Below are 17,499 nucleotides of genomic sequence, written 5' to 3' on the forward strand. Positions count from 1 at the left end.
CCAACACTGTGTCCTCGCCCCATGTTGTGCAGCTTACTGTTGTGCCGTTGAATCTGTATTGGTAATCCGTTCTCTGTATCTCATTTGCTCATAATGATTGTGTATCTGCACTTCAATTATACCACCTTGAAAGGCTGTGTTGTCTTGTCTGTTTTTAGACCTCCCGTCAGCTCATTTAAAAAGTAGGCACTGCACAGCAGTTGGTACCGAAGGAAACCACTCAAAATTATAGTCCCATCTGTGCTACTAAAGAAGTTGATGGCTGACTTTTCACATCTGATTAGATAATGGTTGTTTTTTTTTTTATTTCTCTCAAGCACTGTAAATAACTCAGACAAAGCTGAAAGTATGTACAGTCATTTGGAATATCAAAGCCAAGTATTCCCCTTGAATGTGATCAAAACAAATGGTTCCATTACAAAGAAGTGAGTGTTGAAAGACCTCATTGGAGGGACTACAAATTATTTTAGTTGAAAACAGTTACCGATGTCGAATGTCCCAAGATGAGTTCAAGAAGGAAATCAAAACTTTCATTTTGAAGACACATAGATATTTTGATGACTTTGAACAGGGATTCCCAACTGACTCAAAAATGATTGCATAAACACGTTTTATGACATTTGATACATTATCATTTCATTACACATTCATTGTTTTTTTTTTCACTCGTTACACACCAATTTGTAACTGACTGCATGGAAAAGATATCAAATATTGACATTTGGAAAAATGTCAGTATTCGACATTTAAGTCGTAACATGACTTTGTAACTGTGTGAAAGGTCACGTAAATGTCAATGTGAAAAGTTACAAAATCACTGTTCTTAATCCTGGCCCAAAAACTAACCATTACCGTTAGTCATTTTTCTCTCATGACAATATCTGTGGAAATCATATAAAGTTATTTTAAAGTAAAAAATGAGAATTAAAAAAGGATACTGCGACATCTGATGGATATAGTATGGAACTGCAGTCGTATCTGAAGTTGACATTTTCCCCACAAAAAAAAGTCATATACTGGCATTTGTCGACATGTCAATATTTGACATCTGTTCCATGACACCTGGTGGAAAATTTGCAGTGCCGCTTATAGAAGCATTTGTGATTTTTTTTTGTTTGTTTGTTTCTGTTTCTTCTTTTACTATCTTTTCCATTACTTCTTCTTCTTCATCATCATCTTCTTCCTCTTCTTCATCTACTTCTTCTTCTTCTTCTTCTTCTTCTTCTTCTTCTTATCTTTTACTTTTTTCTTTCTTTTTTGTTACTCTAAAGTGAACACACATTAAAGGTACATGGATCTGCTGGTCAGTCTATTTACCTGTAAAACAATGCATTGCTTTTGTCAATGTAACAAAATATCTTTTTAAAATTAAGTACCATTTGGGTGAAATTCCATCTCATCGCACATGAATTTTTCCAGAAACTGATTCCAGTTTGACAATCCTTGCTCTAGAACAGGGGGCAGAAAAGTCCCTCTCCTGGAAATCCATATGAATATGCAAATTCTGTCTGCAAATCTTTTACCCCTCTCCTTACCTGAACAAAGTAGAACAGTCATTTAGGGTCCTACAGAGCTCTTGATCACATAACTCATGTTTTAGGTAAAGACTAAGTGAGGCTGAGGTTAGGCTAAGTGAACAGGCTTGCCTTGCTCTGCTCTAGACACACATTAGAAAAAAAAAAATTACAAAACAAACAGAAAGGCCTGTGGGTACATATAGACATGTCCTCCTTTTATTCTTGGTGTTTGTTGTTTTCTTTTTGTTCTAGTCAAGATAATAGGTTTCATTTTTCTGTGTGTCACCCCCATGACTTAAAGAAAGTTAAGTCATGACCAGCCCTTTCTAATTCCAACATATAGTCATGTCCTATGCTCAAGTTCTGTAAAAAAAAAAAAAAAAGAAAAGAAAAAAACTTCCTGAAAATATGTAGCACTTCATGATATGACATTGCAAATACCTCCAAATATGCCTCCTGTCAATGAGAAGAGAAACTTTCAGATAAGCTGCTGACACACAGCTACATAGAACCATAAACATGACTACATTGCATGTTTAATGCTTAAACAATTATTATCATCCCCTTATGTGCTTTAGAATATGCCTTTTTTTTAAAAAAAAAAAAAAATAGAGATTACATCAAATTTGTCTTGATGTATAAAATATTTCCTTTCATATTACAACTGATGCTTATAAGCTTGTGCTAATGATTGACCTTGTCCAAGGTCAGATCAGGGTCATGTACATATTTCAAGTATTTGAGTAATGGAATGTACTTGGGTGTTTGAGATGAATGTAGAAATACATTATGATATTCAAACACTCACTCAGTCTAGATATAAAATATCTAGATTACACAGCTCTGAAATACTTCAGATATGAACATTGACCGAGGCCTGCCTATGACAAAAGTTTATGACACGTAGTGTAGTAATTATACAGGTTTTATGAACTGAAGTGTGTCACCAGCTCATCTGAAGTATTAATAGATTATCTTTTAGAGATATTTGATCAAGACGTACATCAAAGTTATGTTTCAGACAATATTTATACCTTCCGTTGCACATTGCACTTATGTTGGTTTTATAAAGGCCCTAAGTCTATGGCTTAAACCAGTTTAGATTACTCTATGATAGTCAGTGGTGATATGAATCTATTTCCACCGACCATGTGCTGTTGTTTTGTGTTTGCTTTGCCATATGATTTTCTGGAACCTTCTGAAGAAAACAAATAAGTATCTCTGGGAATGCTGGAATCCTTATTTCAATCATCCAAAATGGAAAATACCAGAAAACATGTTTCAACAGTGACTTATCAAAATGATTCACCCAGATAAACAGTTCAGTTATTGTTTGTGTTGGCTTTATTCTGGAAGGTGTCATACCTGTGTGAATTAGTTAACAAAATGATTTGGTAATATGATTTTTTTTTTAAGAGTTGTTCATAAGTAATATAATGCCTTCACAAGCCACTCACAAGACTGCAACAAAAAAGACCACCTACAGTTTCTAAAAACACCTTTGCCAGCAACTTCAACAGTTATGACATTATCTGAACCAAGAACACCATATGGCATTTTTGAGGTTTTTGAAATAAGTGTTTCTAAACAGTTCTTGCAGTTATTTTACAACTTACAAACTGTTATTAAATTATTGTGTTAATATAGTGTCATAATAATTGTTATCAAAAAATTGCATAAGGGTTTTTCAAGAAAAGTCATGAGAATATCAATGGAGTTCAAAACAACAAAATGACACCACAAATATGACATCAAACTGAACTGAATTTCTCAACCTCTGCTGAGGTAACATTCAATTACTGCTTGCATTTGAAACATATGAACATAGAGTTTGAATAAGCCATGTCGAGATGGTCAGAGGAACGTAGGGAAGGATCTTGAAAGAATGATACTGTTTAGAGTGAGAAGCAAAAGTGATCCTGAGGAGCCGAGATGTACAAATTTTTTTGATTTAACTTGAGATGAATGCCTCCGTGAGAGGAAAAAAGAATGAAATGCCAATGGGGGGGACGAACAGAAAAGGCATGACGAAGGATGAGGGGGTGAGAGTGAAACCAACACTATGTTAACATTGAAGCGGTTGATTCGGGAATAAAGTGCAATTGCAAGCAAACTTAAGTTGTCCTGTAATTTGAGTCCATTCTCTGAGATTGTTCTCAGCTTCTTTTGGGGGTCTTATTTGCGTGTGTGTGTGTGTGTGTGTGTGTGTGTGTGTGTGTGTGTATGTGTGTGTTCAGATTTAAAAAAAAAAACAAGTTAACGACGGTATTTGAATGTAATTTGAACACTTAAAAAACACACGTTGTTTTGTAAATCACTTAATATACGTATAAAAATTCCTTTACAATTGATATGAACTCTTCCACAGTTCTCTGGTTGTTTGTTTGTGATTTTTATGATGAAGCACATTCATGATCGAACTTAATATAGGTTACTACTTATGCTTGGCGACTCCAATTTAAGGACGTGCAAAACCAGTTTTATGACAAACATTTTATGAGCGATCTTTTACGAGTTGGGTATTAATTTAGCAGGTGCTAATACCCTTTACATGTTGAAATACCCTCAGTAAATCCATCCCACAGCATGAATTATCACAAATATTCTCATTTTCATTTCATTTAATTACTTAATTTTTTAGCTCTGAACACCAAATATATTCTTACAATATATTCACCAATATGAGAATCCTAAAACTGGTAAAACTGGCTGAGGCTGGTTGAAATGCCAGCACGCTAATTTATTTCGTATCATGTGGCTACTTCTCCTAACTTGAATCACCCAACACCATCAACATCATGAAAGGTCTTAAATCTACGTTTAAGAAACACGTTTAAGTTGTTGTGAGCCCGTTTGATTTACACTGGGGTACAGCATATGAGCACTTGACCGTTCGCCAGCCTGCTAGGTAAGCTTTCCACGAGACCCTGAAACCTCACCCGCCGGCGGCATTAAGCCCGAGCTGACAGTTTGCGCGTTTGTTGACGCGGTTACCATGACAGCGGCGCGACTGACAGACAACCGCTCCCAGCTGCTCGAGCCCGTCCGTAATCAATGTCCACGAGCGAGGGTCTAGTTGCCTGGTTTAGATGCCATCTGCCACCAAGCGGATCAGCGAGACTCTGCCAAGAAGCACGGAAAATGCTAGCCAACTTTCCCTTAACCTGTCTTTAAAACACCTGGTATGTCTTTGAAAGTATTTTCTGTGAGTACAGCTTGTCAAGTGGTGAGCTACCATCACAGCAGTTGTACTGGAATAATAAGATATAAAGGCTTAGAGGAAATCGTGGTAAATATCACTGCACAATAGGACACAACTTTTATCATACAGCACTGCTGACTTGTGTGACAGAGTAAACCAAAATATATTTTACACGGAAACACAGTTTTTTTTTTCTAAATCTATATTTGTCTTACTATATTCTATCTTACTATTCACTATTTCATATAAACATAAAATTAACCAGCTAACCAATATTACTATTTGGTCTAAAAATGGCCGTTAAAAGGTTTAAGACTTGAATAAATTATTAAACAAAGGTTCCAAATTAAAGAGGATAGGGGAACATCTCTATCATTTCAAAAAGAGTGCAGCTGTGTCAATATTACTCTGAAAACCCAAAACTACACACAAAAAAACATTTTTCACAGCTTTATTCAAAGCCACAACATACAAATACATTTAAACACCTTATGGTCCCCACATGTCACCCCGTTTAAACGCAATGACAATGTGTTTACATCCCAGTGTGCACTGTTAGGTTTCAGATATCAGTGCACCCAGCAAACTCAAGTGAAGTATTTCAGGAGAATTCACAATCTAAGCACAAACTTTGATTCCAAAATGATGTCAGCGGGAGGTTACTGCATGTAATGGTCAAATGGAAGATTAAAAGAGCTATGCAAGTGTTTGAATGTCACGGTTTCACTTGAATAGTAATAATGCAAATATTTCAGATTCATTTCAATTTCCAGACGAAATAAGCTCTAGTGATTCAACAAATCATCAAAAAAAAAAAAAAAAGTCAACTCCATTAAGAAAAGAAAAAAAAAAAAAAGCTGGATTTTTTTTTTCTTTTTTCAGATGAACTAATAAAATCCAGCCACACCAAATTTCAAATAAAAATGGCATAAAACTATCAGAAATAAAAACAAAACATTGTGATTATTGTCTCCAGCACGGTAGCTATAGTTACACTAAGAAAAACATACAACTGTTGAAACTGAGTGCAACGGTCCGTGGAGCAAAATAATGGTACGACTGAATATGAATATTGTTTGGCTCACTCTCATAAGTACCATATTTACATATGTAAGTACCCATAAAACACAAGGTATGGCTAAGACACCATCAATTTCAGATTTAAATGCCTCCCCGTTAAAAAAAAAAAAAAGAATTAAAATGTTCTGAAAGCACCGGCAGTAAAAAAAAAGAAAGAAAAAGATGTTTTTTTGTCCTTTGGCAAACATAAAAGACTTAAATAATTCAAGAGTGTGTAAACATTTCATTTGCAGCTGTAAGAACATTCTTGTGCTTGGTTTTATTGCCCTATTTTATTGCTTACTCAGTGTTTCAGATTTTGTTCTTCTTTTTTTTTTTTTTTTATATTTCAGTAAAATAAATAATTTAACTGCTTCTCACTTACGTCTCCTCTCACGTGAGCCAACTTTTTAACATTGTAAACATGATGAAAGGAGACATACAGTGAAACGCGGCTAACTACTCTGTCATATGGAGGAGATGGCGGAGAACATAGGAGTGCTATGCCTCCCAAGGAATTAGCATGAACAAATGGTTTTTCACATGCCCAGAACCTCAGCTTTCACTTCGGATATTTCTCAGGAATCCATTCTGAATGTGCAAAAAAAAACCCTTTGCACGTGCCACATATTAAAGAAAGCTGGACACTATCCGACTTCTAAGTCCCATCTTGTCTTCGTTTCAGTTTACCAGTCACTATCAAACACCTTCTTGCACATGTTGGAGTTCTCTTGGTGCAAGGGGAACTCTGACCCAGGCACCATTTGCTCTTTGGCCTTCTGGGTAATGTAGTTCTTTCCATAAGGTAGTCTCTCGGATTTGGTTAGCGTCTCCCTGTGAGGCAACAGTTACCAATAGGTTAGTCATTGCACATTTATCGACATGAGATGCTTAGAACACTAATGAACTTTTGTTCTTGTTTATCGCCAAGAGTCTGTTACACTCCCCGTTTCACATTCTGTGCTCTAGAGCCTAGTAACAATAGTTTTTAACATACACACATTAAATAAAAGTGAACCTTTACTCACCGAGTAAAAACATCCCCAAATGTGTATCGAAACCAAATATTGGTTATGTTACTCATTCCAAACACTGTTACCTCATGAGAAGTTACACATTGTATCCCCCCCCCCCCAAATCACACTAGTATCAGTGGAGGAACTGACCTAAACGGGAACGTAGCCTTGTCCATTTGCATGCACACCAGGAAGGGATACTCAGAGAACTGGACAGTGGTGATGAAGTCCAAGGCTGCTTCCGTCTCAAAACTGACCTCGACTCCTGTGCTCACAAAGTCCATATCCACTGTGACGTTGCCTACAACAACCAACGCTCCCCTGGAAACACAGAAACAAAAATTGGTTACCTTGTAGCTAAACGTTTATAAATTTCATCTATCTATCTATCTATCTATCTATCTATCTATCTATCTATCTGTCTGTCTGTCTGTCTGTCTGTCTGTCTGTCTGTCTGTCTGTCTGTCACGTATTTATCTAACCATCTAACCTTTAATTTATCCCTCTTTCTATTTCAACCCCTCTGACACTACATATCGTATTTCATAAAATGTAGCTAAATTTTATTCACCATGTTGTAAGATAATGTTGCGGTTTGCACTGTCTGTCTGTCTGCCTGCTTGTCCATTAGCAGAGGAGGCCAAACATACACTCCTCTGGTCCATACACCTGTCTCTGCATGTCCTTAACACCGGCCTGGGCCAAAAACCAAATGCCACCCAAAATATCCACCAAAAACAAAAGCCCAATCCCTGTCTTACACCTGCATTTCTAACATTCGATACGGTACATCATTAAATACTTTATATCGCCACGATATTTCACTTTGAAGTTTGATACTGTTTTTTTAAATGTATATTTAAAAGTCTGTTTCTATGAAACTAGAAGGCAGTATCTGAAGCTTATTTACTGTTTCTGTGAAGTCAGTGGTAGGTGCCTGTTGAACACAATTACAAATAAATTCAGCCAAGCCCAAATCGTGGTGTCTTTCATGACTATATTGTTCTGGATCAGGAAAAAAATTGTGGAAATGCTTGCTGCGTTTTTACCTGTTGTTAACACTGGTCTTGGACTCCCTGTACCACAAACTAAACTCCATTCCTCCAGAGATATCGATGGCCAAACCACCTTGAAACTCAGCACCGGCTTTGAGTCCAGACTGCAATTGGATCACCTGAAAAAGATGTGATGACAGGAGAGAGAGAGAGAGAAAGAGAGAGGGAGAGAGAGAGATAGAGAGAGAGAGAAAGAGAGAGGGAGAGAGAGAGAGAGAAACAGAGAGACAGAGTGAGTAAGTAAGAGACAAAGAAAACATTTCATTTAAATAGGCTTTCATATCAAACATTATCAATTGTATAATTAGAATGTATAACTAAGTTACCATATATAACCATCCAATACAAGCATATGTGTACATATTTTACTTATTATAACATATTATACACAATTAATTAGCATTTGTGAAACTGCAAAAGAATTTCTTACCCCTTAAAAACAAAAAAGTCTGGCTTCTCAGTTACATGACTTAGCAAACAGTTTGTGATCCAAAGTGAACTACTTTTAATAGAAGAGAAGATACAAACAGAAGAGGAGAAACGTAGTAAGGAATCATCCAGTTACCTGAGAGTGGTCAGTGAGTAGAATGAGACCTTTCACCACACTGATGGGGTCTGAGGACATGGAGAACATTTTGGACATGAGGTCGCTGTAGCCCTTGAAGAAGGTCACAGGGCGAAGCTGCACGTCAAACAGGAGGGCAGACATGCCGGCAAAAGACTCCAGATCCTCCTCCCCTTCGTCAGGTGTGGCAGCAATCAAAGACTCCAGACCTTGTGCTTCGATGGCCACCTGATACACAAAGGCAGAATGTCAGAAAGGGAGTGGTCGGAAGTGGAAAACAATCTGGACGTCTATGGGTCAAATAATATATGGCATATTAATCAGTGCAGGTACACGAATTTATTGTATTGCACGTTTTTTTGTGGACTAAGCATTATTGTCAGTAACTGAGCGCGTTATGCATCAACCAGTCAGTTTTTTTGTCAAGACTGTCATTGCTTTAATGTTGAGTAATGTTCCCGAGAATTATTCTCCAGTACAAAATAAAAAGAGATCTCTATTCTCTGATAATTAATCTCTAATAATGAGACTGAGTGATATAGTGCATATCTCATGATGCTTTTTTTTTTTTTTATAAATGTTTTGTGTAGAAATGCACATTGAATATTTGGGCTAAAATTAAATGTTGCAATACCTGGAGGCCATGTAAGAGGGCGCCCTTGCTCATGCCATAAATGTTCATGTTGCTTCTCCTAAGGATCCCAGAGCCAGAGTACAGGATGTCCAAACTGTAGGTGGAAGTGACATCAGCGTCCCCTACAGGAATACAAGTTTTATCCATTAGATCTAAACATTCTTGGAACATCAAAATCACACCTGGGAGCAGCTGCTTGCTTGCAACGTTCAAGAAACTACAGCAGAACATCTTGGAAGTAAAAAGACACTGAAAACAGACTGAAGGTGCTGCATTTGTATTAAAAGAAACAAATTTCACTTACGGGCCATGTAACCAGAGTAGGATGAAGAGGAGCCAACCTTGGAGAAACGGTCGTAATTATGGGAGATCATGTCTTTCATGACCTGACGTACAATTTTACTGCAAAATAAGAAGACAGAAGAAAGGTCATGTTAATTTAAATCTTTTCCCTCGGCCGTCGTTAACTATTTTTCAGCGCTAAGCACTTTTGTTGACATGTCATAGATCTCTTGACAACCTGTCAATTTAACCTTTGTCATCTTGTCAATTTTTAAACGGTGTAGTCATGTATGTTGTCTGACTGTAGTAGGAAAAAAAAAACTGGTGCAGTTTTATTTTTTCTTCAGAAACTAAACCAACAGCAACATCTTAGCGGCTGACTTCCGGCCAGACGTCTGTTGCTCACCTGGCTGGCATTTGGAAGCGGAGGATGTCCTGGATTTTGGACAGCATGTATTTGTTCATCTCATGGGGAAGGTGTCCGATGGACAGCAGGACGTTCTTCACCTCCATGTAAGAGGGCTTGCAGCCGAGAATGACGTCAGCAGCGGCAGCACGCACGTTCTTCTCGTAGACGCGACGGTTCTGGTGATATACGCGGTTCACGGTACGTTTCACCTGGCGGATGCGTAGAGAAGGCGTTTAGTGAGAAGCACCTCACAGCGAGTAAGATCTTTTGAAAGTTTTGATCAATGCAGTCGAGGAGGGAGTAGTTCCACTCATTCTAACTCATTCAGTTTGCACAGCACAAACGATAGTGATGTGTTCACTAACCTCGTCAGTGATGAGTTCTTCATCATATCTCTGTAGGGCAGTGAGGGCTATTGTGCTGAATGCCCCCACCTCAGATTCGGCGTACCGCGTAAGCAAGGGAATAGCCTCCGGCAGCAGAGAGTTCTTCAGGGCCAGCAGGTACATTTGGACCTCTGACTCCTCCTGAGTACTGTCTGGACCGGCCAGCATCATCTGCTTCACCTGGACCACCGTCTGGAAGAGAGGAAGACAGGAGTAACGAAAAAGGCCAATGAAGATTCGGTCTGAGGGATCTTAGACTGGATTAGTGTGAGTTTGGTTTCATTTACATGAATCCAGCTAAACTCCACTAAAGTCACATCATTTGACTGAAATGTATCACTTATTATGGAACGAGGAACAATATAAGGAACAACACTGTGGCAACTTTCATTCGTTCATTCATTCATTCATTCATTCATTCATTCATTCATTCACTCACTCACACAATGAACTCTAATGAAGAGTAGATTAAAGGATAATACTCACAGGTAGGTCACAAGCACCTTTCTGGCACAGTTTCCTCACTATAGCTCCCATTATAATTACAACAGACTCCTTAATGTCAGGACTACCAATTTTTCCCTTAGAAATGTCCTAAAAAGAAAAACAGCAAGAAGGACAGACACGGGTCACTGAGACGTAGAACTGTGGAGAGGTCTGAAGACAAAAGATCGGTTAAAGATCAGGTAATTATTGTATCAGACGGTTGTTTGCAGGGGCATAGAAGGGCTGATTGTCCTCACCAGCAGAGACTGAAGCACGGTCTCTGTGGGGTTGGAGGCAAAGCCACAGGCATAAAGGAAACGCTCCTGCAAAACCAGCTCTTCCTTCTTTGAGAAGTTGAGGAACTCCAGGATGGCCTCCAGTGAAGCAGGGGTCTGGGCAGACGTTACAGCGTCAACCAGCTGAGGTCTGCCAGGGGAACACAAGATATATTTAGTATCAACAGCCCTAATTACTTTGGGGCTATTTATTGAATGTATTTGAATTTATTGATTGTAATAGACAGATAGATAGATAGATAGATAGATAGATAGACAGACAGACAGACAGACAGACAGACAAACAGATGAATAGACAGACAGACAGACAGACAAACAGATAAATAGACAGACAGACAGGCAAACAGATAAAGACAGACAGACAAATAGGTAAACAGGCAGACAGACAGACAGTCTCTTACAGGGCAGTCTTGCTGCAGTTCCTCAGGACTTTGAGGATGTCGGTCTTGGTGGATTTTCTGAGACTCTGAATGAGACTGAGGAAACTACGTGGAGCAGAGGCTTTGGCAAGACTGTCAGGCTCCAGCTGGGCCCTCAGAGATTTCCATGTCTCCATAAGCTACCAGAAAAAGACAGAAAAGAAAAAAAAAAACCACCCACTCCATAAAAAAATGCACTCAACCCCTCAAGGACTGACTCACTGACAGTTTGAATGATAAGGAGAACATTACTGAAAGTACTGATCTTTGGGAAATTCCTTTCAAATTCCGAAAAGAAGTATGTCGTTGAGTAAGCATTTTCTGTCTTACCTGCAAGAATGTAGTAATTAATTCCGTAGTATACATCAAGTTTATTGTTAATTTGTTTGGAAGTCATTACTATTCAGTGTGAACTTTCAGCCAAGAATGGCTAAATACAGAAATAGTCAACAACAACAACAACAAAAAATAGGTGTTGCTCAGGACTTACCGAGGGGCAACCCTTGCATCTGGGTTTGGCCTTCTCAGCTATAACTCCAAGTGACATCAGATTGGCATCCAGAGATTTGACCACACTGGCAGCATCTTTCCCACCAACCTCTGGGGGTCCTACTTCTGTCTTCTCAAGAGTCAATATTTGCCTACAATAAACGACATGAAAAACGTGAAGACCTGTTAGTGTTTATAATCACTTCCTTAATGTTAAGCCGCATCTGTACTCATAAGACACTCATTTACTATAATGACCCATCTATGTACTTTATATTATCATGATCTGACTCTTGCATTCTGCTATTTTCTGTCCTTTCTTTCTTTCTTTCTTTCTTTCTTTTCTGTCCTTTCTTTCTTTCGTTCTTTCTTTCTTTCTTTCTTTCTTTCTTTCTTTCTGTCTTTCTTTCTTTCTCTCTCTCTCTCTTTCATTCTTCCTCTCTTTCTCTGTACCTGGAGGTGACTTTAGTGGCAGTGGTGTGGCGGGCATTGACGGAGAGGACATAGGTCTCCTCAGACACCGCTGACTCGATGAAACTGTCCCGCAGCGTGATCACGGTGGCCGAGCTAGACTTGCCACTCACTCCTAGAACCTGAGGAGGAAAAAGAAAAGGGGGTTATGAGGGTGGGGAAGGGGGGTTGTTCGAGTAAACGAAAGTATATTTCGTCAGTATGAATAATGTATTTTTGAAATGGCAATTCTGATGCGGTAAGGCTTTTTTTTTTTTTTTTGTGCTGTTAATTAACCTGACTGTGAGTGGTAAAGCCAGTCTCAGTGTTTTTGCAGCTCTCCACATCCTTGGTGCGGATCACTAGGTCCTTACTGGCCTTGTACTCCACAAAACACTTTCCGGAAGCATCTGCCTACAGCAAGAACACTCATATTAGCCGCTGACTTATAATAAATAAATATTTACCTGATGAACAAAGCACTTTTGTTATAAAATACATTTTTAAATTGTTTTGTTTGACTGTTTTGCTAGAAGTGGCATCCTAAGAAAAACAAGTTTTTATTCTAAGAGAGATACTGAGTTTTAGCATGTCATTCCCTACAATATAACGCTAACCCCATACACTCCCCTCAACAAGCATCCATGAAGCGGTTTTAAGTTCACAAGTAGGAGTAATTACATAAATATATTTACCACATTTTACATGTAACTGACACTTTGTTATACATAAATAGTGGTATGTATCTCATTACTGACGGTATACATTGAAATACCAAATGTAAAAAAAACTGAAACATTATCTTTTACCTCTACCATCTTCCCAGATCTCAACTGCATCATTAGCATACTGGCCACACCCCTTTTGAGGTTCCTGATAGTTGCAGGCTCCGCCTTATAAGTGTAGAAGCTCCTCAGCTGTAAAATGGTGCACAGAAAAAACACATATGAATCATTCAAACAGTTGTGTGTACACTTAATCATCATTTAATCATAATCAAATTTGAGGAAGGTGCTCCACCTCCCTGACATTTAAATAACAGCTTATGCTTCATTATAATGGAGTCATCCAATAATTAGAGCTCCTTATTGCAGACAAACATAGCACTGATTACTCAGCCCAGTTGTTTGTTTAATTAATTTCAGAAGGATGTACAGTGTTTTAACTGATTACCTTCCCAAGCCTCCAGTGGACTATAAAAGGCGTTTGCAGGAATGCCAATTTCTCTTTTCCCAAAATGCTCTCTGCTGTGGTATCAAGAAAGATGTTGTTTTTCTTGGACAGTGGAATCGCATTCTCGACCTTGACATTCGAAATCTGCAAAGAAAAACAAGAGAGAAGACGATTTAATCATCATTTAATCATAATCAGATTTCATGTTTGAAAATTGGTTGACAGTGTGATGCTGTGACGAGTGTTGTATTTCATTCCATCGCTATCGGTTTTTGATGGGATTGTAAAATCACTCGTATTTGGATAGAAACTGGAATTGGGTGAAGGTTATACCAAAAGTGGCTCAAAAACAAAAAGTTTAGTCTGTGTAAATCCATTGTGACTGGTACTTGTCATATACACACACAGATCACACACGCCTTATCCCGTTAATAAAACTAAAAAGCTTTGAAAAACATCCCGTTCTGTGAAGCTTACACCCGTAAACGTACCACCGCTACCCCTCGACTTTGACACACTAAACAAACAAAACAGTACAACAACAAAAAAAAATCACTTGAGATATTGAAACTACACATATTAATAATTACAACCATCAGCACCGCCACCCCCACCCCATACATTTCGAGCAAATAAAGAAATAGTTTAAAAACATGCGATGCTGAAAACATTTGGAAATAACAGAACGTGTATCAAAACGTAAGGCGGAAAAAATGTCGAAAATGTAAATACATTTAATCTCGGCACTGCCTTCATAACCCGGGAACACAATTTTTTAGTCACATATTAAAAAGCCGATGAATGAAAAATAAATAAATCCAAAAAAGAAACAAAAACAAAAACAAAAAAAATCTAAGCTCCGCTAGTAGACAATGTGTTTAAGGAGCGGGAAAGAGTAGTGTAATACCACGTGTCCTACAGCCTACCATGAAGGCTTCAAGAACCGGACATTCTAGAACCTGCCAAATATGATTTAGCTATGTGCCTCCGTGGTATAGTAGCATGCTGCGGGCAAGTTTGGCTCCCTTTGGTTGGCTCCAACGTCAAGCATGGAAATATAAAACTACGGTAGTCCTGAGTTCATTGTCGAATTAGATTTATCAGTGGGTTGAAATTTTGGGTAAGTGTTTAAGAAATATTGTACTCCTCACTTGTGGTAATTTAGTTAACAATCAGTCCAACAACACCACTAAACTGCCGCTACCCGTGCACACACGCTCGCGCCCACGCACGCACGCACACACACACACACACTTGCAAGTGCTCGCTCCCTCTCTCTCATCGTCTCCCGTGTCTTTGCGCTGTTATCTCTGATTCAGAAAATGCAACCAAACCCTGTATAAGAATCAACGATGCTGCACTACAGGGATGCTGTTGCTTGTAAATAAATAAATAAATAAATAATCTGTTATTCGGAACCATTTGTTATAGTTTTGGAACACACAACTTTAGCCATCCTACAATTTATGTTTCATTATTATTTTTACATTATTTCTAGAGTTTGAGATTGATTGAGTTGATTGATGAGTCAACGAGTGACTTGACAAACCTCCAGTTTTAGGAGCTGATCGTCTTCATTTTCTGGGTTCCTCCACACCAGGTTAATGTTCACATCACTGGAGATCTTGTAGCCGGTACCGCCTTTTGGTGACCCCTGAGGCCTGCCCAGCAGGACCTCGGTGCTGTACCTAAATTTGTACAGCCGGTCATTGTTAAGCCGCGGTCCTGCACTTGCACCTGAAAAAACAGAGCACAGCTCATTGAGAAATGACTTCAAAGTACTGATCTGGAACCAGTTGAGATGGCTGACCCACAGCGATACAATTTAGCAAATAGTTCTGGAAAGCTGATCCTAAGATCCGCTGTGAGAGTGTCGAAAGTGAGTGTTGTCAGGCACCCAAAGACTGGAGGAGATTTCAAAAATCAAGAATTTTACGACGAAAGAGTGTATGTCGTAATTTACCTTCTGCCTATTGATTCGTGAAAGGGGTATGACGATAGCATATCTCACTAGATAGTGTTTCTGCACGGTGACAAGATGTAACTTTCAGTCAAGGCAAATGGGGACATCTGATGACGCTTGTTTGTTGATTTAGAGAGGAAGAGATTGAAAGACCTTAAAACCCCTCAGATTATGAGGTTATGCGTTTTTTGTCCGTTATTATCCATAGGTCTTGTGAGAACGCTGTAGCTGATATGACTATGGATTGAACCGGTTAGTTTATGAATACGAAACGTTTATCATTGAGAAACGGGAGGGGGGTACATTATGGAAACGGAGATTAAATGAAATCACAGTCTGTGTAGTGTGGTTATCTATATGACTGTGTATTGATGTGGAGGAATGTGGCTCTCCATATCTATGTGAGGTGGAGGTGGGCTCTAGATAACAAATCGATTTTACTTCTCACCGTAACCTCAGCTCGGCAGATCTCTTTGAATGGTGGGAGTTCATTAGACCATGTCATTACAGAGACCTAAATCTTTCCCTTTGCATGAAACCAGGTTACTGTTATTTCGCTTAAGCCTCATTTTAGGAAGACACGGTTCGAATTACGGGGGGGATTGGGGGGGGTCTGACCCCCCTAATTAAGACATGACCCCCCCCCCCCCCCCAAACAACATTTCGGGGGAGTCGAAACTTATACATATCCTATGCTATGTAGCCTTGGAGAAAAAAGTGACCCCCCCCCCCCCCCCAATTATCACTGTGTAATTCCCACTCTGTAGGAGGACATACTGAAATGCATATATTATAACACATAGTCAGATATATACGGCGCATACAATAGTAAAAAGTATATTAGACGCATTGTATATTACTGTATTGTTACTTTGACAACAACACGAAATCATACAAAGGCTGGCATAATAAAATCGGTAAATGCTGCCTAATTTATCTGAAAAATAAGTACATTCATTCCTTGCTCTCGTTATCAGCGTACAGTTCAACCTTGTCAAATACTGACGTGTCATTTTTAGATTGCATCATCAGTTCGAATGGTGTGGAGATGGTCAGATTAGACGAACAGTCTTCTACGAATTAATCTCATTGATTCAGTTACACTGGGGCAAATTTGACCTGTTACTACAAGATGAAAATCTGATTCGTTGTTAAGATAAATCATTAAATATCCATGATTGCATCGGTTTTCATTTACTAACCTGTTGTGGGCACAGAATGAATGAAAAAATAGCTATACAGCTTCGGACGCATTAATCATTTTTACAAGGTGATTAATGTCACTTTCTGATAGTTTATTGCTATAAAACTCCCGTAAAATATCACATGTGCTCCTGTCTCAATTGGGTTTTAGTGGCAAGTTTGACTCTGCCTCTGAATCACCAATGAGTATCATCCAGTGGCTCGCGAAGAAACGGTAAATAACGGTAAAGTCTGCTGGCAAGTTTCCAAATGAAATGCGTTCACGAAGTTTAACATGTTTGTCTTTATCCTGTCGATTGTAATGCACTGTGGAGAACTTCTAAAACTTTACCTGGGGCCACGTGGGCCTGTCGACTATAATATTAATATGTTTTAAATGATAGTACGTGTACGTGATTTATTAAAACAAGAATTTATGGTAATAACTCACCAGTAGAAGAAGATATAAAGCAGTATGTCAAGCAGAGTAAAAACAAAAGCTGCTTCATTGTGGCCTCGCACCACTGTAGCCGAGAGAAAGGACAAGCGAGAGACTAGGAAGGCGTCTGCAAGCCGGAGAGAGGACAACCAACCCGGGATATTCCAATTATGTTTATCTCGATGGAGGGCAGACTCCAAACTCCACGCTTAAGTTCTAAGTACGCGATCTCTGCCAATGATTAACTTAGCGTGCCCGAGATTGAAATAAATCGCTGCTTTTACAAAGTGTGAGGACGCACATGCAAAGGCTAGTATTTATAGGAGGATTTCCGAAGCCGATTCCAGTGCTGATTGATCAGTCAGGGACAGAAAGGCTCAAACCGTTCTCACGTCCTGAGGATTAGTCTATTCATTGACTGAGGATGTCAACTCTGTATGCTTGATTAGTCAATGACTGATTAAAAACTCATTTGTT

At 38.8% G+C, this 17,499-nt stretch overlaps 1 protein-coding gene across 2 annotated transcripts; it reads right to left on the minus strand.

The window, feature by feature from the left end:
- Positions 1–5,154: 5,154 nt before the first annotated feature.
- mttp (microsomal triglyceride transfer protein) lies at positions 5,155–17,182 on the minus strand. 2 transcript variants are annotated; one of them, XM_030788355.1, is made up of 18 exons: positions 17,035–17,180; positions 14,988–15,175; positions 13,439–13,582; positions 13,075–13,182; positions 12,563–12,679; positions 12,269–12,408; positions 11,817–11,967; positions 11,309–11,466; positions 10,869–11,037; positions 10,612–10,719; positions 10,105–10,317; positions 9,737–9,948; positions 9,353–9,450; positions 9,049–9,170; positions 8,415–8,642; positions 7,844–7,968; positions 6,945–7,115; positions 5,155–6,612 (listed from the first exon to the last, which is right to left on the minus strand). In XM_030788355.1, exons 1-18 carry the CDS (start codon positions 17,090–17,092, stop codon positions 6,465–6,467), a joined length of 2,658 nt encoding a protein of 885 aa, XP_030644215.1. In that variant the 5' UTR covers positions 17,093–17,180; the 3' UTR covers positions 5,155–6,464. The 2 variants fall into 2 exon arrangements, with proteins under 2 accessions (XP_030644215.1, XP_030644216.1); XM_030788356.1 differs by lacking the exon at positions 5,155–6,612 and having other exon boundaries at positions 6,950–7,116; positions 17,035–17,182.
- Between the last annotated feature and the right edge of the window lie 317 nt (positions 17,183–17,499).

Source organism: Chanos chanos, chromosome 11 (genome assembly GCF_902362185.1).
Source record: "Chanos chanos chromosome 11, fChaCha1.1, whole genome shotgun sequence".
NCBI lineage: Eukaryota > Metazoa > Chordata > Actinopteri > Gonorynchiformes > Chanidae > Chanos > Chanos chanos.